The sequence below is a fragment of the Panulirus ornatus genome, chromosome 3 (assembly GCF_036320965.1).
Source record: "Panulirus ornatus isolate Po-2019 chromosome 3, ASM3632096v1, whole genome shotgun sequence".
Lineage (NCBI taxonomy): Eukaryota > Metazoa > Arthropoda > Malacostraca > Decapoda > Palinuridae > Panulirus > Panulirus ornatus.
Window position 1 is genome coordinate 18,978,214 of NC_092226.1, and position 26,255 is coordinate 19,004,468.

General features: G+C 40.9%; 1 protein-coding gene across 3 annotated transcripts in view; it reads right to left on the minus strand.

Annotated features, from left to right (window-relative positions):
* LOC139761086 (probable cytochrome P450 49a1) overlaps positions 1 to 26,255 on the minus strand; it is a 78,042-nt gene that overhangs the window by 14,298 nt on the left and 37,489 nt on the right. For all 3 annotated transcript variants that reach the window (XM_071684942.1, XM_071684950.1, XM_071684960.1), the window contains exons 5-8: positions 14,468 to 14,544; positions 13,198 to 13,399; positions 5,219 to 5,384; positions 358 to 527 (exon numbers count right to left, since the gene is read on the minus strand). In XM_071684942.1, coding sequence (XP_071541043.1) covers positions 358 to 527; positions 5,219 to 5,384; positions 13,198 to 13,399; positions 14,468 to 14,544 — 615 coding nt within the window. The remainder of the gene's footprint in view (positions 1 to 357; positions 528 to 5,218; positions 5,385 to 13,197; positions 13,400 to 14,467; positions 14,545 to 26,255) is intronic.

The window sequence follows — 26,255 nt, forward strand, 5'->3', positions numbered from 1 at the left end:
AAATGAGATGTTTGAGGACAATATGTGGTGTGAGGTGGTTTGATCGAGTAAGTAATAATAGAGTAAGAGAGATGTGTGGTAATTAAAAGAGTGTGAGTGAGAGAGCAGAGGAGGGTGTTTTGACATGGTTTGGTCACATGGAGAGAATGAGTGAAGAAAGATTGACAAAGAGGATATATGTGTCAGAGGTGGAAGGAACAAGAAGTGGGAGACCTAATTGGAGGTGGACACGTGGGAGACAGCGACAAAGCAAAATAAATAAATAAATAATCTACCCAAAGGGATATTTTCCAAGGATGAACATTATCTGTCTCTATTTTACAGTTTATCTTAATAAACCTAAAAATGATATCCTGCCTCATGGACTCTTTGATGACAGCCTTGAGATAAGAGAGCTGGGCCAAGTGTCTCTGCATGATTGGTCCCTGATGATCCCCAAGCACAGTGTCCACTTCCTTCTGCAGCTGGGCTTGCACCTCAGGGTTTCGTGCTAGCAGGTATAATGTGAACCCAATGGTGTGGGAAGTCTGAGGGCAATATGAATACAAATAATCAGTGAAACAAAGGAAGATAAACTGTTGTCCTTGGAACATAAAAGCAGTGGAGGACACCTTATAAGTTTATAGCTTAATAAAATGGAATGTCTGGAAAAGCAAGATGAGACAGGCAATTATTTACCTTAGTTTTGCATGATTTTATCATGAACAGAGAAGTTTATTAGCTTGTTTCATACACTTCATGTTATTTCTTTTTCTAGAACTCTCCTGGAAGGGAAGAATATCTGTTCAAGGCAGGTATCAGATGTGCTAAACACTTCTAAATGAAATGTTAAGCACCTAGTCCTTAAGGACAGCCCAAGACAAAGGATATCTGATATATAGAAATAGTTGTAAATTCCTACAGAAAAAGATTATAAGAAATGGTTACATCTATACTCAAATGGTTGACTTTTCTATTTTAGCTGATACAGCACATTCAACTGGATGCCATAATATATGCCAAGAGGTAGTAAAAGCTTTACAGATGATGAAAGCCGGCAAGGCAGTGGGTTTGGATGGTATTGCAATGGAGTTTATTAACAAAGGGGGTGACTGTATTGTTGAATGGTTGGTAAGGTTATCTAATGTATTTATGACTCAGGTGAGGTGCCTGAGGATTGGCGGAATGCTTGCATAGTGCCATTGTACAATGGCAAAGGAGATAAAAGTGAGTGCTCAAATTACAGAGGTATAAGTTTGTTGAGTAATCCTGGGAAATTATATGGGAGGGTATTGATTGAGAGGGTGAAGGCATGTACAGAGCATCAGATTGGGGAAGAGCAGTGTGGTTTCAGAAGTGGTAGAGGATGTGTGGATCAGGTGTTTGCTTTGAAGAATGTATGTGAGAAATACTTAGAAAAGCAAATGGATTGGTATGTAGCATTTATGGATCTGGAGAAGGTATATGATAGAGATGCTCTGTGGTAGGTATTAAGAATGTATGGTGTGGGAGGCAAGTTGTTAGAAGCAGTGAAAAGTTTTTATCGAGGATGTAAGGCATGTGTACGTGTAGGAAGAGAGGAAAGTGATTGGTTCTCAGTGAATGTAGGTATGGGGCAGGGGTGTGTGATATCTCCATGGTTGTTTAATTTGTTTATGGATGGGGTTGTTAGGGATGTGAATGCAAGAGTTTTGGAAAGAGGGGCAAGTATGCAGTCTGTTGTGGATGAGAGAGCTTGGGAAGTGAGTCAGTTGTTGTTCGCTGATGATACAGCACTGGTGGCTGATTTGGGTGAGAAACTGCAGAAGCTGGTGACTGAGTTTGGTAAAGTGTGTGAAAGAAGAAAGTTGAGAGTAAATGTTATTAGGTACAGTAGGGTTGAGGGTCAAGTCAATTGGGAGGCAAGTTTGAATGGAGAAAAACTGGAAGACGTGAAGTGTTTTAGATATCTGGGAGTGGATTTGGCAGCTGATGGAACCATGGAAGTGGAAGTGAATCATAGGGTGGGGGAGGGGGTGAAAATTCTGGGAGCCTTGAAGAATGTTTGGAAGTCGAGAACATTATGGTTGCAAGGCATGGGCTATGGATAGAGTTGTGCGGAGGAGGGTGGATGTGCTGGAACTGAGATGTTTGACGACAATATGTGGTGTGAGGTGATTTGATTGAGTAAGTAATCATAGGGTAAGAGTGATATGTGATAATAAAAAGAGTGTGGTTGAGAGAGCAGAAGAGGGTGTTTTGAAATGGTTTGGCCACATGGAGAGAATGAGTGAGGAAAGATTGACGAAGAGGATATATGTGTCAGAGGTGGAGGGAACGAGGAGAAGTGGAGACCAAATTGGAGGTGGAAAGATGGAGAGAAAAAGATTTTGAGTGATCGGGGCCTGAACATGCAGGAGGGTCAAAGGCGTGCAAGGAATAGAGTGAATTGGAACGATGTGGTATACCGGGGTCGACATGTTGTCAATGGATTGAACCAGGGCATGTGAAGCGTCTGTGGTAAACCATGGAAAGTTTTGTGGGGCTTGGATGTGGAAAGGGAGCAGTGGTTTCAGTGCATTATACATGACAGCTAGAGACTGAGTGTGAACGAATGTGGCCTTTGTTGTCTTTTCCTAGCACTACCTTGCGCATATGCGGGGGGGGAAGGGGTTGTTATTTCATGTATGGCGGGGTGGCAATGGGAATGAATAAAGGCACACAGTATGAATTATGTACATGTATATATACGTATATGTATGTGTGTGTACATATATGTATACGTTGAGATGTATAGGTATGTATATTTGCATGTGTAGACATGTATGTATATACATGTGTATATGGGTGGGTTGGGCCATTCTTTCATCTGTTTCCTTGCGCTACCTCGCTAACGCGGAGGACAGCAACAAAGCAAAATAAATAGATAAATAAATAATATATTTCCTTGTTATATTTCATCATACTTAACTGCTGTCTACTGCAAACTGAGGTAGCATGCAAGGAAACAGACAAGAAATGGCCTAACCCATCCACATACATATGTATATACAAAAGGGCCCACACCCATTTATACATACCTATACATTTCAACATATTCATACATATACATACACAGACATGCATCTACATACACATGTACACATCCATACTTGCTGTCTCCATCCATTCCTGTCCCCACCCCACCGCACATGAAATAGCATACCCCTCCTTCTAGCAAAGAAGTGATAGGAACAGACAAAAAGGCCACATTGATTCACACTGTCTCTAGCCATCATAAGTAATGCACCGAAACAACAGCTCCCTTTCCACATCCAGGCCCCACAGACCTTTCGATGGTTTATCCCAGATGCTTCACATGCTTTGGTTCAATCCAGTGACACCACAATGACCCCAGTATACCACATTGTTCCAATTCACTCTATTCCTTGCATGCCTTTCACCCTCCTGCATGTTCAGGTCCCAATCACTCAAAATCTTTTTCACTCCATCCCTCCACCTCCACTCTGGTTTCCCACTCCTCATTCCCTTCACCTCTGACACATATATCCTCTATGTCAATCTTTCCTCACTCATTCTCTCCATATGACCAAACCATTTCAATACACCCTCTTCTGCTCTCTTAACCACAGTCTTTTTATTACTACACATCTACCACAGAAGTGGTAGAGGATGTGTGGATCATGTGTTTGCTTTGAAAAATGTATGTGAGAAATAATTAGAAAAACAGATGGATTTGTAGGTGCATTTATGGATATGGATAGGGTGGATAGAGATGCTTTGTGGAAGGTTTTAAGAGTAGATGGGTTGGAGGTAAGTTGCTAGAAGCAGTGAAAAGTTTTTATCAAGGATGTAAGGCATGTGTACAAGTAGGAAGAGAGGAAAGTGATTGATTCCCAGTAAATGTCAGTTTGCGGCATGGGTGCATGATGTGTCCATGGCTGTTTGATTTGTTTATGGATGGGGTGGTTAGGGAGGTGAATGCAAGAGTTTTGGAGAGAAGGGCAGGTATGCAGTCTGTTGTGGATGAGAGGGCTTGGGAAGTGAGTCAGTTGTTGTTCGCTGATGATACAGCGCTGGTGGTTGATTCGGATGAGAAACTACAGAAGTTGGTGACCGAGTTTGGTAAAGTGTGTGAAAGAAGAAAGCTGAGAGTAAATGTGAATAAGAGCAAGGTTATTAGGTTCAGTAGGGTTGAGGGACATATTGATTGGGATGTAAGTTTTAATGGAGAAAAACTAGAGGAAGTAAAGTGCTTTAGATAACTGGGAGTCGACTTAGCAGCAGATGGAACCATGGAAGTAGAAGTGAGTCACAGGATGGGGGAGGGGGCGAAGGTTTTGGGTGTGTTGATGAATGTGTGGAAGGAGAGAACGTTATCTCTAAGAGCAAAAATGGGTATGTTTGAAGGAATAGTGGTTCCACCAATGTTAAATGGTTGCAAGGCATGGGCTATAGATAGGTTTGTGTGGAGGGGGGTGGATGTGTTGGAAATGAAATGTTTGAGAACAATATACAGTGTGAAGTGGTTTGATCAAGTAAGTAATGAAAGGATAAGAGATATGTGTGGTAATAAGAAGTGTGGTTGAGAAAGCAGAAGAGGGTGTATTGAAATGGTTTGGTCACACGGAGAGAATGAGTGAAGAAAGATTGACATAGAGGATATGTGTCAGGTGGAGGGAAGAAGAAGCGGGAGACCAAATTGGAGGTGGAAGGATGGGGTGAAAAAAGGTGAAAGGTGAGCAAGGAATAGAGTGAATTGGAACGATGTGGTATACTGAGGTCGATATGCTGTCAATGGATTGAACCAGGGTATGTAAAGCATCTGAGGTAAACCATGGAAAGGTCTGTGGGGCCTGGATGTGGAAAGGGACCTTTGGTTTTGGTGTATTTCACATCACAGCTCAAGACTGAGTGTGAACGAATGTGGCCTATTTTCTTTGTTCCTGATGCTGCCTTGCTGGAGGGAGGGGGGTGCTATTTTCGTGTGTGACAGGGTGGTGATGGGAATGGATGAAGGCAGCAAGTATGAATATGTACATGTGTGTGAAGTATATGAGCTACTGACTTTTATCAATGAGGTGAAGTATATGAGGTACTGACATTATCAATGGGGTGAAGTTTATGAGCTACTGACTTTATCAATGGACTCTATAGATTCACAAACAATAAACAGTAACATAAATGTTTTAGTTGTAATAATTCATAATAATACAGTTAAATTTGAAAGATGATTCATGGTATTTCTCTCAATGCTCACTGTATCAATGCCAGCGAAAAGCATATCCAAGATGAGGGTGACAACATCCTTGCGGGAAAGTCCTGGGCTAAGGAGTAGCATCTCCATTAGGGTTATATCTCGATCATCATCAGGACTCTGGGCCAGGAGTGAAGCCTCTGTCTCACAGATGTTCCGGTCTGCCAATCTTGCCAAGATAAAGGAAGATTTATCATTAATCATTATACATAACAACAGAGATCTAGAAAGGCTAGCACTAAGGGTCTCAGACAGCCATTATCAGAGAGGATGAAGAACAGACATATGTAACAGACAGGTAAAATTTTACCATTCTAAAGAATATGGCCATCTCTAATAATATATATATATATATATATATATATATATATATATATATATATATATATATATATATATATATATCTTTTTTTTTTTTTTTTTTTTTTTTTGCTTTGTCGCTGTCTCCCGCGTTTGCGAGACTTGTGTGAGGAAGTACCAGGAGAGACTGAGTACAGAATGGAAAAAGGTGAGAACAATGGAAGTAAGGGGAGTGGGGGAGGAATGGGATGTATTTAGGGAATCAGTGATGGATTGCGCAAAAGATGCTTGTGGCATGAGAAGAGTGGGAGGTGGGTTGATTAGAAAGGGTAGTGAGTGGTGGGATGAAGGAGTATATATATATATATATATATATATATATATATATATATAATTTTTTTTTTTTTTTTTGCTGTCTCCCGCGTTTGCGAGGTAGCGCAAGGAAACAGACGAAAGAAATGGCCCAACCCACCCCCATACACATGTATATACATACGTCCACACACGCAAATATACATACCTACACAGCTTTCCATGGTTTACCCCAGACACTTCATATGCCCTGATTCAATCCACTGATAGCACTTCAACCCCGGTATACCACACCGATCCAATTCACTCTATTCCTTGCCCACCTTTCACCCTCCTGCATCTTCAGGCCCCGATCACACACAATCTTTTTCACTCCATCTTTCCACCTCCAATTTGGTCTCCCACTTCTCCTCGTTCCCTCCACCTCCGACACATATATCCTCTTGGTCAATCTTTCCTCACTCATTCTTTCCATGTGCCCAAACCATTTCAAAACACCCTCTTCTGCTCTCTCAACCACGATCTTTTTATTTCCACACATCTCTCTTACCCTTACGTTACTTACTCGATCAAACCACCTCACATCACACATTGTCCTCAAACATCTCATTTCCAGCACATCCATCCTCCTGCGCACAACTCTATCCATAGCCCACACTTCGCAACCATACAACATTGTTGGAACCACTATTCCTTCAAACATACCCATTTTTGCTTTCTGAGATAATGTTCTCGACTTCCACACATTCTTCAAGGTTCCCAGGATTTTCGCCCCCTCCCCCACCCTATGATTCACTTCCGCTTCCATGGTTCCATCTGCTGCCAGATCCACTCCCTTTTTCAATAAATTCCACAGCAATACCATCCAAATCCGCTGCCTTGCAGGCTTTCATCTTCTGCAAAGCTTTTACTACCTCTTCTCTGTTCACCAAATCATTTTCCCTAACCCTCTCACATTGCACACCACCTCAACCAAAACAGCCTATATCTGCCACTCTATCATCAAACACATTCAACAAACCTTCAAAATACTCACTCCATCTCCTCACATCACCACTACTTGTTATCACCTCCCCATTTGCGCCCTTCACTGAAGTTCCCATTTGCTCCCTTGTCTTACACACTTTATTTACCTCCTTCCAGAACATCTTTTTATTCTCCCTAAAATCTAATGATACTCTCTCACCCCAACTCTCATTTGCCCTCTTTTTCACCTCTTGCACCTTTCTCTTGACCTCCTGTCTCTTTTATACATCTCCCACTCAATTGCATTTTTTCCCTGCAAAAATTGTCCAAATGCCTCTCTCTTCTCTTTCACTAATAATCTTACTCCTTCATCCCACCACTCACTACCCTTTCTAATCAACCCACCTCCCACTCTTCTCATGCCACAAGCATCTTTTGCACAATCCATCACTGATTCCCTAAATACATCCCATTCCTCCCCCACTCCCCTTACTTCCATTGTTCTCACCTTTTTCCATTCTGTACTCAGTCTCTCCTGGTACTTCCTCACACAAGTCTCCTTCCCAAGCTCTCTTACTCTCACCACTCCCTTCACCCCAACATTCTCTCTTCTTTTCTGAAAACCCCCACAAATCTTCACCTTCGCCTCCACAAGATAATGATCAGACATCCCTCCAGTTGCACCTCTCAGCACATTAACATCCAAAAGTCTCTCTTTCGCGTGCCTGTCAATTAACACATAATCCAATAACGCTCTCTGGCCATCTCTCCTACTTACATACGTATACTTATGTATATCTTGCTTTTTAAACCAGGTATTCCCAATCACCAGTCCTTTTTCAGCACATAAATCTACAAGCTCTTCACCATTTCCATTTACAACACTGAACATCCCATGTTTACCAATTATTCCCTCAACTGCCACATTACTCACCTTTGCATTCAAATCACCCATCACTATAACCCGGTCTCGTGCATCAAAACCACTAACACACTCATTCAGCTGCTCCCAAAACACTTGCCTCTCATGATCTTTCTTCTCATGCCCAGGTGCATATGCACCAATAATCACCCATCTCTCTCCATCAACTTTCAGTTTTACCCATACTAATCGAGAATTTACTTTGTTACATTCTATCACATACTCCCACACCTCCTGTTTCAGGAGTACTGCTATGTAAGTAGGAGAGATGGCCAGAGAGCGTTATTGGATTACGTGTTAATTGATAGACGCACGAAAGAGAGACTTTTAGATGTTAAAGTGCTGAGAGGTGCAACTGGAGGGATGTCTGATCATTATCTTGTGGAGGCGAAGGTGAAGATTTGTGGGGGTTTTCAGAAAAGAAGAGAGAATGTTGGGGTGAAGGGAGTGGTGAGAGTAAGAGAGCTTGGGAAGGAGACTTGTGTGAGGAAGTACCAGGAGAGACTGAGTACAGAATGGAAAAAGGTGAGAACAAAGGAGGTAAGGGGAGTGGGGGAGGAATGGGATGAATTTAGGGAAGCAGTGATGGCTTGTGCAAAAGATGCTTGTGGCATGAGAAGCGTGGGAGGTGGGAAGATTAGAAAAGGTAGTGAGTGGTGGGATGAAGAAGTAAGATTATTAGTGAAAGAGAAGAGAGAGGCATTTGGACGATTTTTGCTGGGAAAAAATGCAAATGAGTGGGAAAGGTATAAAAGAAAGAGGCAGGAGGTCAAGAGAAAGGTGCAAGAGGTGAAAAAGAGGGCAAATGAGAGTTGGGGTGAGAGAGTATCATTAAATTTCAGGGAGAATAAAAAGATGTTTTGGAAGGAGTTAAATAAAGTGCGTAAGACAAGGGAGCAAATGGGAACTTCAGTGAAGGGGGCTAATGGGGAGGTGATATCAAGTAGTGGTGATGTGAGAAAGAGATGGAGTGAGTATTTTGAAGGTTTGTTGAATGTGTTTGATGATAGAGTGGCAGATATAGGCTGTTTTGGTCGAGGTGGTGTGCAAAGTGAGAGGGTTAGGGAAAATGATTTGGTAAATAGAGAAGAGGTAGTAAAAGCTTTACGGAAGATGAAAGCGGCAAGGCAGCAGGTTTGGATGGTATTGCAGTGGAATTTATTAAAAAAAGGGGGTGACTGTATTGTTGACTGGTTGGTAAGGTTATTTAATGTATGTATGATTCATGGTGAGGTGCCTGAGGATTGGCGGAATGCTTGCATAGTGCCATGGCACAAAGGCAAAGGGGATAAGAGTGAGTGCTCAAATTACAGAGGTATAAGTTTGTTGAGTATTCCTAGTAAATTATATGGGAGGGTATTGATTGAGAGGGTGAAGGCATGTACAGAGCATCAGATTGGGGAAGAGCAGTGTGGTTTCAGAAGTGGTAGAGGATGTGTGGATCAGGTGTTTGCTTTGAAGAATGTATGTGAGAAATACTTAGAAAAGCAAATGGATTTGTATGTAGCATTTATGGATCTGGAGAAGGCATATGATAGAGTTGATAGAGATGCTCTGTGGAAGGTATTAAGAATATATGGTGTGGGAGGCAAGTTGTTAGAAGCAGTGAAGAGTTTTTATCAAGGATGTAAGGCATGTGTACGTGTAGGAAGAGAGGAAAGTGATTGGTTCTCAGTGAATGTAGGTTTGCGGCAGGGGTGTGTGATGTCTCCATGGTTGTTTAATTTGTTTATGGATGGGGTTGTTAGGGAGGTGAATGCAAGAGTTTTGGAAAGAGGGGCAAGTATGAAGTCTGTTGTGGATGAGAGAGCTTGGGAAGTGAGTCAGTTGTTGTTCGCTGATGATACAGCGCTGGTGGCTGATTCATGTGAGAAACTGCAGAAGCTGGTGACTGAGTTTGGAAAAGTGTGTGAAAGAAGAAAGTTAAGAGTAAATGTGAATAAGAGCAAGGTTATTAGGTACAGTAGGGTTGAGGGTCAAGTCAATTGGGAGGTAAGTTTGAATGGAGAAAAACTGGAGGAAGTAAAGTGTTTTAGATATCTGGGAGTGGATCTGGCAGCAGATGGAACCATGGAAGCGGAAGTGAATCATAGGGTGGGGGAGGTGGCGAAAATTCTGGGAGCCTTGAAGAATGTGTGGAAGTCAAGAACATTATCTCGGAAAGCAAAAATGGGTATGTTTGAAGGAATAGTGGTTCCAACAATGTTGTATGGTTGCGAGGCGTGGATTATGGATAGAGTTGTGCGCAGGAGGGTGGATGTGCTGGAAATGAGATGTTTGAGGACAATGCGTGGTGTGAGGTGGTTTGATCGAGTAAGTAGTGTAAGGGTAAGAGAGATGTGTGGAAATAAAAAGAGCGTGGTTGAGAGAGCAGAAGAGGGTGTTTTGAAATGGTTTGGGCACATGGAGAGAATGAGTGAGGAAAGATTGACCAAGAGGATATATGTGTCGGAGGTGGAGGGAACGAGAAGTGGGAGACCAAATTGGAGGTGGAAAGATGGAGTGAAAAAGATTTTGTGTGATCGGGGCCTGAACATGCAGGAGGGTGAAAGGCGGGCAAGGAATAGAGTGAACTGGATCGATGTGGTATACCGGGGTTGACGTGCTGTCAGTGGATTGAATCAGGGCATGTGAAGTGGCTGGGGTAAACCATGGAAAATTGTGTGGGGCCTGGATGTGGAAAGGGAGCTGTGGTTTCGGGCATTATTGCATGACAGCTAGAGACAGTGTGAACGAATGGGGCCTTTGTTGTCTTTTCCTAGTGCTACCTCGCACACATGAGGGGGGGAGGGGGATGGTATTCCATGTGTGGCGAGGTGGCGATGGGAATGAATAAAGGCAGACAGTGTGAATTGTGTGCATGGGTATATATGTATGTGTCTGTGTGTGTTTATATATGTGTACATTGAGATGTATAGGTATGTATATTTGCGTGTGTGGACGTGTATGTACATACATTGTGTATGGGGGTAGGTTGGGCCATTTCTTTCGTCTGTTTCCTTGCGCTACCTCGCAAACGCGGGAGACAGCGACAAAGCAAAAAAAAAAAAAAAAATATGAAAGAAAGATCAGAATTATCTGTAACTGTATTTTCAAATATATGTATCATTCACAGTCCACATCTACACCTGAAAATATCATATCTACTGATTTTGCCTCAACACTTCAAAGAATACGTGAACATGTCATTATAGACAAATGAGAAGGTTACTTTTCTTTACCAATGACCATCAGTCTAGTTTTTGAGAGTCACATTTAATTTTGAAAGAAATTAATAGGTTTTACAATCAATGGGGCAATGAAGGTATCTCTTAATTTTTTTCACAACTGATCGCCATTTCCTGCATCAGTAAGGTAGTATCGGGAACAGATGAAGAATGGCTGCATTTGCTCATATCCATTCTCTAGCTGTCATATTCAAAGCACCAAATCCAAAGACCTCTCTATACATAACCAGGCCCTGTAATCCTTTCCATGATTTTCACTTTCCGTTTCACACATCCTGGTTCAGTCCTTTGGCAGCACGTTAACCCTACGTACTTCATTGCAACTCACATTATCCTGTACACACATTTCACCCTCTTACATGTTCAAGCCTCCTTCACTCAAAATCTCCTTCATTCCATCCTTCCACCTGTTCATATGCAAAATAGAAGCTGTTTTCCAAACCATTAGATAGATGAGTATCAACATGTCATACACCTCCTACTTTTCTTGAATGTTCACCAGATTGGTATTCAATAGGAAAATGCTTCCAAAAAGATCTTCATGTCATTTACTGGAGTCTGCTATGACAGTATACTTTTCAACATATACAGGAGGTCCTTGATTAATAATATTTTGAATAATGTTATTTTGCCATTACATTGTTAAACAAATAAAACCAGTTGAATAAAATCGCCATCACTCTGAAGTTACATCACCTCTGCTGGAGATGCAGTGAAGCTGCATGACACTGCTACATCTCTGATACATCAAACAGCATCAGTTTTCTCCTCACTCCCAATAACAATTGTTTATATTCTTGTTCTTTCTTATTTCTGCAATCTGACTTGAAATCTATTTATAGTACTAAGACTGAAAAATGAAAATGAAGTGCCTCTGAAACTCCTGGATCAAAATAACAAAAGATAACAATATCCTTAGAGATAAAGGGTTCAAGATAAGGGCTCAAGGTGCTGCTGGATTAGGATGGCATGGAGTGATTTTCTGTCTTTGTCACTTGAATCATTCAGCAACTGTTGTCAAATCAAAGCTAATGCAGACTACATTTTCTGAATCAAACACCAGGAGAGGCTTGCTTATGCTTATGTACATCACCACAGAATCATCCAATTCAGCAACTACTGCTGTATCAGAAGTAATGGAAACAATTTTAATAGAAGCTTACCAAAAAAGGGGGTGATGAGGGATTGAGATGCTGCTGAAGTGAGATGGAGTAGAGTGATTTCCTGTTCTTGTCAACCTCTGAATTATCTGATTGCCACATCACTGGCAATGAAGACTACACATCTCATAGATATTCTGACAGAAACTCTGGCAATGATTTGCTCAGTCTTAACACCTCCCTCAGAATTCTAAGAAGATATGCTAAGTGATCTCTGGTGGCCTTAAACCTGGAGCAGTCTTTTTCTTCCTTCACAACGAATGTGCTGGCTTCCATTCTTTCCAAAACAAGCCAGTCTAATTCACATCAAATATAATTGATGAGCATAACCTTCTTTTTTAAGAATTTTCTTATGTATGCAGGTTATAACCATGTTTTTTCATCATCGTCAATCCTTCTCACCACTTCTGATTCACCTCATTTTTTTCATACACATTTGCCATTTCCTGTGTTAGTGAGGTAACATTAAGAACAGAGGATTGAGCCTTAGAGGGAATATCCTCACTTGGCACCTTCTCTGTTCCTTCTTTTGTAAATCAAAATGTGAGGGAGGATTTCCAGCCCCCAACTTCCTCCCCTTTTAGTCATCTTCTACGACACTCAGGGAATACATGGGAAGTATATAACCATAAAACTTGCACGCTATCTTTAACAATTCTTGCAGAAATATGAAATGACTACCCTTACTGTGGAGACTGACAACATTAGGATGGCAGGTACAGAAGCATACACAAACCATGGCTTGCATCAGGTAATCTGTCATTAAGAAGCAGGCAGTTGCTGTGACATCCAAATATGCATGTAAAGTACAAAAATACCTTAAAAAATATCCTGACATGTTTATTATCAAAAGAAATTATCATTTCATTCATTAAAGATATGAGTAAAAATTATTCTCTTCTTCAATATTGTTGCAAGTTCAAAATATACTATAATTCTCAAGCGTCTTAAGTGGAAAGTGCCTTAAGTCAAAACATTGTAAGTTGGGTTATAAGTGTGCACACATGTGCTCCAAACCTTCCCAGTACATTGTTTATAATATGGTTACAGAGCTCAAATGATTCATTCAGTTCCACATTAATTGAGTTTACCCACCTTAGGAACTCATCATGACTCCTCTTAAGCTTCTTGTAAGATGAGGTTGGGAAGAGCGTCCAAAGATGAATACTGAACTCAGTTTCATTTAAACCATGAAATACCTCATTTACCAGCCTAATTAATTTTAGAGGCTCTGAGTTCTCTGTTAGGTCTGGCTTTAAACAACCAAGTCGACGATTCAGTGTCACCAAACCAATTGCTGAAATAATAAATCATTGGGAATGAAACAATAAATCATTGGGAATGAAATCCTATCATTATGACAATTTTCTGTTTCCCCTTTTATCAAGTTAAAATACAAGGAGGGGAGGGTTTCTAGTCCCTCGCTCCTGTCCCCTTTAGTCGCCTTCTATGTCACGCGGGGAATGCGTAGGAAGTATTCTTTCTCCCCTATCCCCAGGGATATGTGTGTGTGTGGGTGTCTATGTATATACATGCGTATGTGGGTGGGTTGGGCCATTCTTTCGTCTGTTTCCTTGCACTACCTCACAAATGCAGGAGACAGCAAATAAGTATAATAAATACATAATAAATACATATGATAAATTTGTCTATAAATTTTAAGTACAAAAGAAAGAAAATGTGAAAATATTGGAAATGAAAGGCCTGAGGACAATATGCAGTGCAAGACAGCATAAATTGTTTTTGGAATGACATTTTAAAAGAAAGGTGTGGTAGAAAGCAGATTGTGACTGAGAGAGCTGACCATGGTGGGCTAAAATGGTTTAGACACAAACAGAAGGTGAGTGAAGAATGACAGACTAAGAGGATCTACGTGTCAGATGTGGAGGGTGCAAGGGGGATGGAGGAGAATGAGGAGATGGCAGGAGAGAGTAAAGGAGGTCTGAATATTCAGGGTAAGAGGCATGGATGGAAGAGAATGAACTGGATTGATTTGATATCTGGGGGAGGCAACATGCTGTCAATGGGATGAATCAGGGCACATGAAGTGGTCAGGTAAACAATGCAATAATCTGTAGCATTTAGCTCTGGAGGATAGCTCATTTTCATTACATTACACATAAACCCTAAAGATCAAATATATGCAAATGATGACATTGTTAATTTGTTCCTAATTGCTATCCCATAAGGAGGGAAAAGCAATTAAGTATAAAATCATGTTGGTGTGACTTTTTTGTAGAACTAGATTCCTTTCACCTTTCAACAACAGTTTTTACCTTTGGAACTGATGGCAAGACCTCTTTATCACACATTTATTTGAGAAACTAATATCAGCATATATGAACAGTGTTTGGAATCTACGTACATTCAAGGGCCCACTTGTATAATTCAGTCTGGAAGTCACTTGGCATTTCTCCATGCTGTGACTGAAGTAATGCAATTCTGATGGAAAAGATATGAATCTATTAAAAAACTTCCTGTGAAGACCATACACAGTGTCCTAACTGTAAAAATAAAGGTAAAAATCAATTCAATGATTAAATAAAATGAATGGGAGAGTTCTTCATTCTAATGATAATACTTTTATAAACACATAAAAAATAATACAAACATCAGCAAAACTAAGAAATTCTTACAACCACAAGAAAATGGATAATATCATTAAAATCAACAAAAGATATCATATTTATCATTTCCTGTAATTACGTATTTGTTCAGTACTGGGAGGGAGTTTTACACTCATGAAGCCCCATCTATTGAACACTCTCTTCTAACATAAAATCTCTTGAATCAATTTATGCTGTCTGCACAAACAAATCCTCAGTCAATCTGTTCCAATCACACATCACTATCATACTATAAAAGTATTTCTTTACATCCATCCATATTTACAATTTTCTTATTTAACTTCATGTTATGTTCTCTAGTTCCTCTATCCCTACACTTCTCAAAATACAGTCCACTTCATCAATCTCTTTTACAAACTTAAAGGTTGTGATCAGGTCACCCCTGACTTTTCTCTCCCAAAGTGGGTAAATTCAAGGCCTCCACCCATTCCTTATAGTTAAGCTCTTTTCATTCTGGTACCATCTTTGTTGCCCTCCTGTGGACTTTGTGAGTTCTTTATGCTTCTTTAGGTACAAAGACCAAACCTGAGAAGAATATTCTAATTTTGGCCCTATTTAGGATATGAATAGCTTGCTGTAAGTTTCTGTATCCATATACTTGAAAGTTATTTTGATATCTGCCAACAGACAGTTTTCCTCCTTAGCTATTCCCTTAATATGAGACTCTGGCAATATGTTAGGGATGATGTCTACTCATAAGTCCCTCTCACACACAGAATCTTGAGGTTTATTTCCCACAGTTTATCTCCTTAGCTATTCTCTTAATATGGGACTCTAGCAACATATTAGGAACAATGTCTAGTCTTAAGTCCCTCTCACACACAGAATCCTGAAGCTTACTTCCAGCAAAGTAATAATCATACTGATGCCATCTTTCACTTTGTCCCATCCCTATTACTTTACATTTGCCAGGGTTAAATTTCATCGACCACATTTCAGGCCACCTTTGACGTCTGTTTATGTCCCCTTGTATGCTCATGCAATCCTCTTCACTATTCACTTCTCTCATGATTTTTGCATCATCTACAAACATATTCAGGTAGAATTCAATACCTCTGAGCAAGTCAATAATGTAGATCAAAAAGAGCAATAGTCCCAAAAATGAACCCAGGGGCACTACCCTGGTCACCTCAACCCATACAAAAAAGGCTCCTCTGCCATGTATCCTTTGTTCCCTTCTGCTAATACAATCTTTTCTCCAGGCAACATTCCTGCTTGATGGTTCAGTTTCATAATCATTCTCCTATGAGGTAATGTGTCAAATGCCTTGTGGCAGTCTAGATACAAAAAGTCAACCCTACCTTCTTTTTTGTCTAGGAATGAGTTCACTTTCATATAAAACTACAAGATTAGTCACACAGAACCTCCTTTACCTTAAACCATGGTGACTTGTAATATGAGCCATGTCAAGGTGGCTTTGAGGTGAAGAAGGTAGAGGGATTGAGAGAAACAGCGTTTCCATAAGTAGCACTAAGCTATTGTTATTGTTCCAACAACATGAATCATGAAAGTCCTTTTCAATGAAATATGATATAATTGCCTGCTACAAAAGCAACAAATAATACAAATATAATGTCATATAATAATATAACTTCCATATAAACTGAAATAATTATCATTACATCTTTCCCCCAAACAAAACAAAAAATGAATATATAAAATAACTCTAAATATAATGCACAACATTAGTCATAGATATGCAAAGTACAAATATTACCTTTACATCAAACATTTATCGATCTAACCTCTCCGGGGGTTGTACTAGTCTTACCTCTAGATGTTTTAACCTCACAGGAATCATGCTTACTCCTCTTTAGTGTACCTTCCCCATTTGTGTGCACTGCACGTCACTTCTGGTTCAGCTCGTCCACAGTAATTCCCGGTGTCACAGCACCTTCTCCTTCATGACATACATCAGTTTATTCATCATCATAATCACTAGCATGTCTTATGCAGTCGCTGCCTACTTCTCTTGCAAACCTGAAAATCACTCTTCTTAACCAAATATGATCTAGGAGCAACCAATATACCCATTTTTAACTTTTTACTTGTGCCATCATTGAGTCTAACCACATTTCCCTCTTCAAGTTCAGGCAATAGCTTAGAGCTTCTATCATAATAAAGTTTCTGCTTATCTTGTAAGTCTTGAAGTAGGTATCGAATAGCCAGTGGGTCCTGTGTCTCTGGTTGTAACAAGGCTTCAGAAGTGGGGAGTGTGGGTTGGGTTCTCCTGCCAAATAGTAACTACTGAGATTTGTTGTTCGCACATGTGTATTTCCATAATCCAGCACACTTAGATGAGGATCCTTGCCCTCTTTGGCAGCTTTCTTCATCAACTTCTCTACCGTCTGTACACTTTTTTATGCCAGGCCATTCTTTTTTGGATAACAAGGGGATGAAGTTGTGTGGTCTATTCCATATGACCTACAGAATCCTTTAAATTCTACAGCTGTGAACTTTGGGCCACTGTCACTGTGAATAGTCTGAAGTATTCCATGCCTAGCAAAATGATACTTACAGTACTTCACAATAGTATTGGAATGAGTATTTTCCAACAAAAACTCAAAATATTTGCTGTAATAACAAGCAACAGGTGCCTCTTCCCTTTCATCTCAAATAAATCAGCTCCAAGTTTTTGCCAAGGGAGTTTAGGGACTTCATGAAGCATCACTGGTTCCCTTTCTTGGTGCTTACTGTACGTAATACAAATGTCACAAGCACTAATCAGGTTCTTAAGGTCAGCCCCCATTCCAGGCCACAAGATCTCTCGCTATCATTAGAGACTTTCCTATACCTTGAGAGTTATGAATGTGTTTGAGGACCTTACTTCTTAGTTCCTTAGGCAGCATTCTGTCTACATATCTTATCTTTGTAATGCCAAAAGGCATGGAGTATCTCTCTTACAATCAGGCCATCCCTCTAATGTAAATTCTTTAAGAGTCTGCAATACTCTATCTTTCTTAGTCCTATTTCTAAAAACCTTCAAGCTCATATCTGCAGTGTCTAGCTGTCCATGTGTTACTGGATTTACTTGAACCTCTAGATCATCATTTTGGACTTCTTTAGCCCAGCTGACTCTAATCAGAGCATCAGCTATATGTATGTCCTTCCCTTTCTTACAAAGTACCTCCAAGGAATATTTCTGGAGTCTGAGAAGCATTCTCTGTAACCTAGGAGTAGATAACAAGGACTTCTTGAAAAAACTAAGGGTTTATGATCAGTCTCTACAACTACTTTACTTCTCCCACACAGATAAGAATGAAATTTCTCAGCTCCAAAAACAATGGCCAACAACTTTCAATATGAGCATAATTTCTCCGAGTTTTAGTTAGAGACTTGGCAGCATAGGCAACAGGGTGATCTTCCTGAAGAATACAAGCCCCTACAGCATACCCTGAGGCATCAACAGTCTAGGTCACAGATTTAGATACATCATAATACCTCAAAACTGGTACTTCACAGACCATTTCCTTAAGTTTCAGAAAACATTTCTCCTGTGGTTCATCCCATCTAAATTTAGTGTCCTTCCCCAGTAACCCTCTCAGAGGTTCATTTATTTTAGACATATTGGTAACAAACTTTCCTAAGTAGATGATCATTCCTAGACATCTAAGTATCATTCCTAGGCATCTATGTAACTCTTGCTAATCCTTAGGAATTGGAAAATTACTTATAGTTTCTATCTTCTTAGGGTCTTGTCTTAACCCCTATGCTGTTAATACATGGCCAATGTATTCTATCTGCTCAGTTTGAAGCTTAAGTTTGGCATAGTTCAACTTTAGGTTTCTTTCCAGGCATCTCTAAAGGACTTTTTCTAGTCCCTCATCATGCTGTGCTTCAGAACTACCATACACTATTATGTCATCCATTATAATTTCCACTTCATCAAGATCATCAAACAATTCATGCATGAACCTCTGGTAGATTTCTCCCATAGGGGAGATGTAAGTACCTGTATCTACCAAAACAAATGTTAAATACAAGCAGTTTGGAAGACGCTTCATGTAGTTAAATTTGCCAAAATCCCTTAGAGGAATCTAACACAGAAAACACCTCAGCATTTGCTAAATGGTTGATATTTCCTCAGTTATACATGGTGGATAGTGTTGCCTCTTCAAGGCCTTATTCAAATCTCTTGGATCTAGGCATATTCTTAATCTACTTCCCTTAGCCACAATAACCATACTGTTATTGCATCATAATAAATATATATATATATATATATATATATATATATATATATATATATATATATATATATATATATTCTTTTTTTTTTGCCGCTGTCTCCCGCGTTTGCGAGGTAGCGCAAGGAAACAGACGAAAGAAATGGCCCAACCCACCCCCATACACATGTATATACATACGTCCACACACACAAATATACATACCTACACAGCTTTCCATAGTTTACCCCAGACGCTTCACATGCCCTGATTCAATCCACTGACAGCACGTCAACCCTGGTATACCACATCGATCCAATTCACTCTATTCCTTGCCCTCCTTTCACCCTCCTGCATGTTCAGGCCCCGATCACACAAAATCTTTTTCACTCCATCTTTCCACCTCCAATTTGGTCTCCCACTTCTCCTCGTTCCCTCCACCTCCGACACATATGTCCTCTTGGTCAATCTTTCCTCACTCATTCTCTCCATGTGCCCAAACCATTTCAAAACACCCTCTTCTGCTCTCTACCACGCTCTTTTTATTTCAACGCATCTCTCTTACCCTTACGTTACTTACTCGATCAAACAGCCTCACACCACACATTGTCCTCAAACATCTCATTTCCAGCACATCCATCCTCCTGCGCACAACTCTATCCATAGCCCACGCCTCGCAACCATACAACATTGTTGGAACCACTATTCCTTCAAACATACCCATTTTTGCTTTCCGAGATAATGTTCTCGACTTCCACACATTCTTCAAGGCTCCCAGAATTTTCGTCCCCTCCCCCACCCTATGATCCACTTCTGCTTCCATGGTTCCATTTGCTGCCAGATCCAAACCCAGATATCTAAAACACTTTACTTCCTCCAGTTTTTCTCCATTCAAACTTACCTCCCAATTGACTTGACCCTCAACCCTACTGTACCTAATAACCTTGCTCTTATTCACATTTACTCTTAACTTTCTTCTTTCACACACTTTACCAAACTCAGTCACCAGCTTCTGCAGTTTCTCACATGAATCAGCCACCAGCGCTGTATCATCAGCGAACAATAACTGACTCACTTCCCAAGCTCTCTCATCCACAACAGACTTCATACTTGCCCCTCTTTCCAAAACTCTTGCACTTACCTCCCTAACAACCCCATCCATAAACAAATCAAACAACCATGGAGACATCACACACCCCTGCCGCAAACCTACATTCACTGAGAACCAATCACTTTCCTCTCTTCCTACACGTATACATGCCTTACATCCTCGATAAAAACTTTTCACTGCTTCTAACAACTTGCCTCCCACACCATATATTCTTAATACCTTCCACAGAGCATCTCTATCAACTTTATCATATGCCTTCTCCAGATCTATAAATGCTACATACAAATCCATTTGCTTTTCTAAGTATTTCTCACATACATTCTTCAAAGCAAACACCTGATCCACACATCCTCTACCAGTTCTGAAACCACACTGCTCTTCCCCAATCTGATGCTCTGTACATGCCTTCACCCTCTCAATCAATACCCTCCCATATAATTTACCAGGAATACTCAACAAACTTATACCTCTGTAATTTGAGCACTCACTCTTATCCCCTTTGCCTTTGTACCATGGCACTATGCACGCATTCCGCCAATCCTCAGGCACCTCACCAGGAGTCATACATACATTAAATAACCTTACCAACCAGTCAATAATACAGTCACCCCTTTTTTAATAAATTCCACTGCAATACCATCCAAACCTGCTGCCTTGCAGGCTTTCATCTTCCGTAAAGCTTTTACTACCTCTTCTCTGTTTACCAAATCATTTTCCCTAACCCTCTCATTTTGCACACCACCTCGACCAAGACACCCTACATCTGCCACTCTATCATCAAACACATTCAACAAACCTTCAAAATACTCACTCTATCTCCTTCTCACATCCCCACTACTTGTTATCACCTCCCCATTTGCGCCCTTCACTGAAGTTCCCATTTGCTCCCTTGTCTTACGCACTTTATTTACCTCCTTCCAGAACATCTTTTTATTCTCCCTAAAATTTAATGATACTCTCTCACCCCAACTCTCATTTGCCCTCTTTTTCACCTCTTGCACCTTTCTCTTGACCTCCTGTCTCTTTCTTTTATACATCTCCCACTCAATTGCATTTTTTCCCTACAAAAATTGTCCAAATGCCTCTCTCTTCTCTTTCACTAATAATCTTACTTCTTCATCCCACCACTCACTACCCTTTCTAATCAACCCACCTCCCACTCTTCTCATGCCACAAGCATCTTTTGCGCAATCCATCACTGCTTCCCTAAATATATCCCATTCCTCCCCCACTCCCCTTACCTCCATTGTTTTCACCTTTCTCCATTCTGTACTCAGTCTCTCCTGGTACTTCCTCACACAAGTCTCCTTCCCAAGCTCACTTACTCTCACCACCCTCTTCACCCCAACATTCACTCTTCTTTTCTGAAAACCCATACAAATCTTCACCTTAGCCTCCACAAGATAATGATCAGACATCCCTCCAGTTGCACCTCTCAGCACATTAACATCCAAAAGTCTCTCTTTCGCGTGCCTGTCAATTAACACGTAATCCAATAACGCTCTCTGGCCATCTCTCCTACTTACATATGTATACTTATGTATATCTCGCTTTTTAAACCAGGTATTCCCAATCACCAGTCCTTTTTCAGCACATAAATCTACAAGCTCTTCACCATTTCCATTTACAACACTGAACACCCCATGTATACCAATTATTCCCTCAACTGCCACATTACTCACCTTTGCATTCAAATCACCCATCACTATAACCCGGTCTCGTGCATCAAAACCACTAACACACTCATTCAGCTGCTCCCAAAACACTTGCCACTCATGATTTTTCTTCTCATGCCCAGGTGCATATGCACCAATAATCACCCATCTCTCTCCATCAACTTTCAGTTTTACCCATATCAATTGAGAATTTACTTTCTTACATTCTATCACATACTCCCAAAACTCCTGTTTCAGGAGTACTGCTACTACTTCCCTTGCTCTTGTCCTCTCACTAACCCCTGACTTTACTCCCAAGACATTCCCAAACCACTCTTCCCCTTTACCCTTGAGCTTCGTTTCACTCAGAGCCAAAACATCCAGGTTCCTTTCCTCAAACATACTACCTATCTCTCCTTTTTTCACATCTTGGTTACATCCACACACATTTAGACACCCCAGTCTGAGCCTTCGAGGAGGATGAGCACTCCCCGCGTGACTCCTTCTACTGTTTCCCATTTTAGAAAGTTAAAAAAAATACAAGGAGGGGAGGATTTCTGGCCCCCCGCTCCCGTCCCCTCTAGTCGCCTTCTACGACACACGAGGAATGCGTGGGAAGTATTCTTTCACCCCTATCCCCAGGGATAATATATATATATATATATATATATATATATATATATATATATATATATATATATATATATATATTTTTTTTTTTTAATACTTTGTCGCTGTCTCCCGCGTTTGCGAGGTAGCGCAAGGAAACAGACGAAAGAAATGGCCCAACCCCCCCCCCCATACACATGTACATACACACGTCCACACACGCAAATATACATACCTACACAGCTTTCCATGGTTTACCCCAGACGCTTCACATGCCTTGCTTCAATCCACTGACAGCACGTCAACCCCTGTATACCACATGACTCCAATTCACTCTATTTCTTGCCCCCCTTTCACCCTCCTGCATGTTCAGGCCCCGATCACACAAAATCTTTTTCACTCCATCTTTCCACCTCCAATTTGGTCTCCCTCTTCTCCTCGTTCCCTCCACCTCCGACACATATATCCTCTTGGTCAATCTCTCCTCACTCATTCTCTCCATGTGCCCAAACCATTTCAAAACACCCTCTTCTGCTCTCTCAACCACGCTCTTTTTATTTCCACACATCTCTCTTACCCTTACGTTACTTACTCGATCAAACCACCTCACACCACACATTGTCCTCAAACATCTCATTTCCAGCACATCCATCCTCCTGCGCACATCTCTATCCATAGCCCACGCCTCGCAACCATACAACATTGTTGGAACCACTATTCCCTCAAACATACCCATTTTTGCTTTCCGAGATAATGTTCTCGACTTCCACACATTTTTCAAGGCTCCCAAAATTTTCGCCCCCTCCCCCACCCTATGATCCACTTCCGCTTCCATGGTTCCATCCGCTGACAGATCCACTCCCAGATATCTATATATATATATATATATATATATATATATATATATATATATATATATACATATATACACACATACACACACACACGCACACATACACACACACACATATACATATATAAACATATGAAAAATGTAAGAAACAATTTAGAAAACTGAAACTTCTAGCTTGAAATGAAATGAAAAAATGAATGTCACATAATGATTCAACCTCTGGCTATGGAAAAGGGAAATGTATAATCTATTTACACAAACGTCAATAGCAGTTGTCATCAATTTTACCACTGTATCAATAAGCTTCAATGTCTAAGCTACATTTTTTTCCAATTTCACTATTTTCTTGTCAAAGCACCATGTATGAAAACTATCACTCCAGTAACACAACTATAAACATTTACTTCCCCTTTAAAAAAGTTCTGAGGAAGTCTGTCTCGATACACTGCGGGACACTCTACCACCTGGCGAGGTTTGTGTTGCAATGGTTCTTGATTCATAAACATAGTAGCATCACTGGTGGGCAGAAGAACATTCTCCAACGCACGCACGGGCCGCCTGGGATCAAACCCGCACAAGTTCGAATCCTGGACACGGCAGTTGGTCCACAATCCACCCAGCTGTTCATCCTCACCGGCTTAAATGGGGCTTGTATATTTTGACCCTCACAACTGCCCTGCAGTCCCCCTTCAGATGGCAAAGAAACTGGAGGCACCACATCAGGCAAGAGGATGAAGCCGCTCCTGCCAGGTAGCACCAGGAAAAGACAACAAAGGCCACATTCGTTCACACTCAGTCTCTAGCTGTCATGTAATAAAGCACCGAAACCACAGCTCCCTTTCCACATCCAAGCCCCACAGAACTTTCCATGGTTTACCCCAGACACTTCACATGCCCTGGTTCAATCCATTGACAGCACGTCGATCCAGGTATACCACATTGTTCCAGTTCACTCTATTCCTTGCCCGCCTTTCACCCTCCTGCATGTTCAGTCCCCAATCACTCAAAATCTTTTTCACTCCATCTTTCCACCTCCAATTTCATCTCCCACTTCTCCTCGTTCTCTCCACCTCTGACACATATATCCTCTTGGTCAATCTTTCCTCACTCATTCTCTCCATGTGACCAAACCATTTCAAAACACCCTCTTCTGCTCTCTCAGCCACACTCCTTTTATTTCCACACATCTCTCTTACCCTTACATTACTTACTCAATCAAACCACCTCACACCACATATTGTCCTCAAACATCTCATTTCCAGCACATCCACCCTCCTGCACACAACTCTATCCATAGCCCATGCCTCGCAACCATACAACATTGTTGGAACCACTATTCCTTCAAACATACCCATTTTTGCTTTCCGAGATAATGTTCTCGACTTCCACACATTCTTCAAGGCTCCCAGAATTTTCGCCCCCTCCCCCACACTATGATTCACTTCCGCTTCCATGGTTCCATCCGCTGCCAGATCCACTCCCAGGTATCTAAAACACTTTACTTCCTCCAATTTTTCTCCACTCAAACTTAACTCCCAATTATCTTGTCCCCCAACCCTATTGAACTTGAACGTAATAACCTTGCTCTTATTCACATTTACTCTTAACTTTCTTCTTTCACACATTTTACCAAACTCAGTCAACAACTTCTGCAGTTTCTCACCCAAATCAGCCATTGTATCATCAGCAAACAACAACTAACTAACTTTCCAAGCTCTCTCATCCACAACAAACTGCATACTTGCCCCTCTCTCCAAAACTCTTCAATTCACCTCCCTAACAACCCCATCCATAAACAATTTAAACAAATACGAAGACATCACGCACCCCTGCCGCAAACCAACATTCACTGGGAACCAATCACTTTCCTCTCTTCCTACTCGTACACATGCCTTACATCCAAGGTAAAAACTTCTCACTGCTTCTAGCAACTTACCTCCCAAACCATAAACTCTTATTACCTTACACAAAGCATCTCTATCAACCCTATCATATGCCTTCTCCAGATCCACAAATGCTACACACAGATCCACCTGTTTTTCTAAGTATTTCTCACATACATTCTTCAAAGCAAACACCTGATCCACACATCCTCTACCACTTCTGAAACCACACTGCTCTTTCCCAACCTGATGCTCTGCACACGTCTTCACCCTCTCATTCAATACTCTCTCATATAATTTCCAGGAATATTCATCAAACTTATGCCTCTGTAGTTTGAACACTCACCTTTATTCTCTTTGCCTTTGTACAATGGCACTATGCATGCATTCCACCAATACTCAGGCACTTCACAATGAACCATATATACATTGAATATCCTTTCCGAGCAATCAACAACACTGTCACCCCATTTTTTAGTAAATGCTACTGCAATACCATCCAAACCCGTCGCCTTGCTGGCTTTCATATTCCACAAAGCTTTCACTACCTCTTCTCTACCAAACCATTCTCCCTGACCCTCTCACTCTGCACACCACCCCGACCAAAACACCCTATATCTGCCACTCCATCATTAAACACATTCAACAAACCTTCAAAATGCTCACTCCATCTCCTCACTTCATCACTACTTGTTATTACCTCCCCACATGCCCCCTTCACCGATGTTCCCATTTGTTCTGTTGTCTTATGCACGTTGTTTACCTCCTTGCAAAACATCTTTTTATTCCCCTTAAAGTTTAACGATAGTCTCTCATTCCAGCTCTCATTTTCCCTCTTTTTCACCTCTTGCACCTTTCTCTTGACCTCCTGCCACTTTCTTTTATATGCCTCCCAGTCATTTGCACTACTTTTTGCAAGTATCCTCCAAATACCTCTCTTTTCTCTTTCACTAACAATCTTACTTCCTCATCTCAACACTCATTACCCTTTCTAATCAGCCCACCTCCTACCTTTCTCATGCCACACGCATCTTTTCCGCAAGCCATCACTGCTTCCTTAAATACATCCCATTCCTCATCCAGTCCTCTCACACCTTTTGCCATTCTACAGTGAATCTCTCCTGGTACATCTTCACACAAGTCTCCTTTCCAAGCTCACTTCTTTTTTGAAAACCTCTACAAATCTTTACCTTCGCCTCCACAAGATGATGATCAGACATCCCTCCAGCTGCATCTCCCAACTCATTAA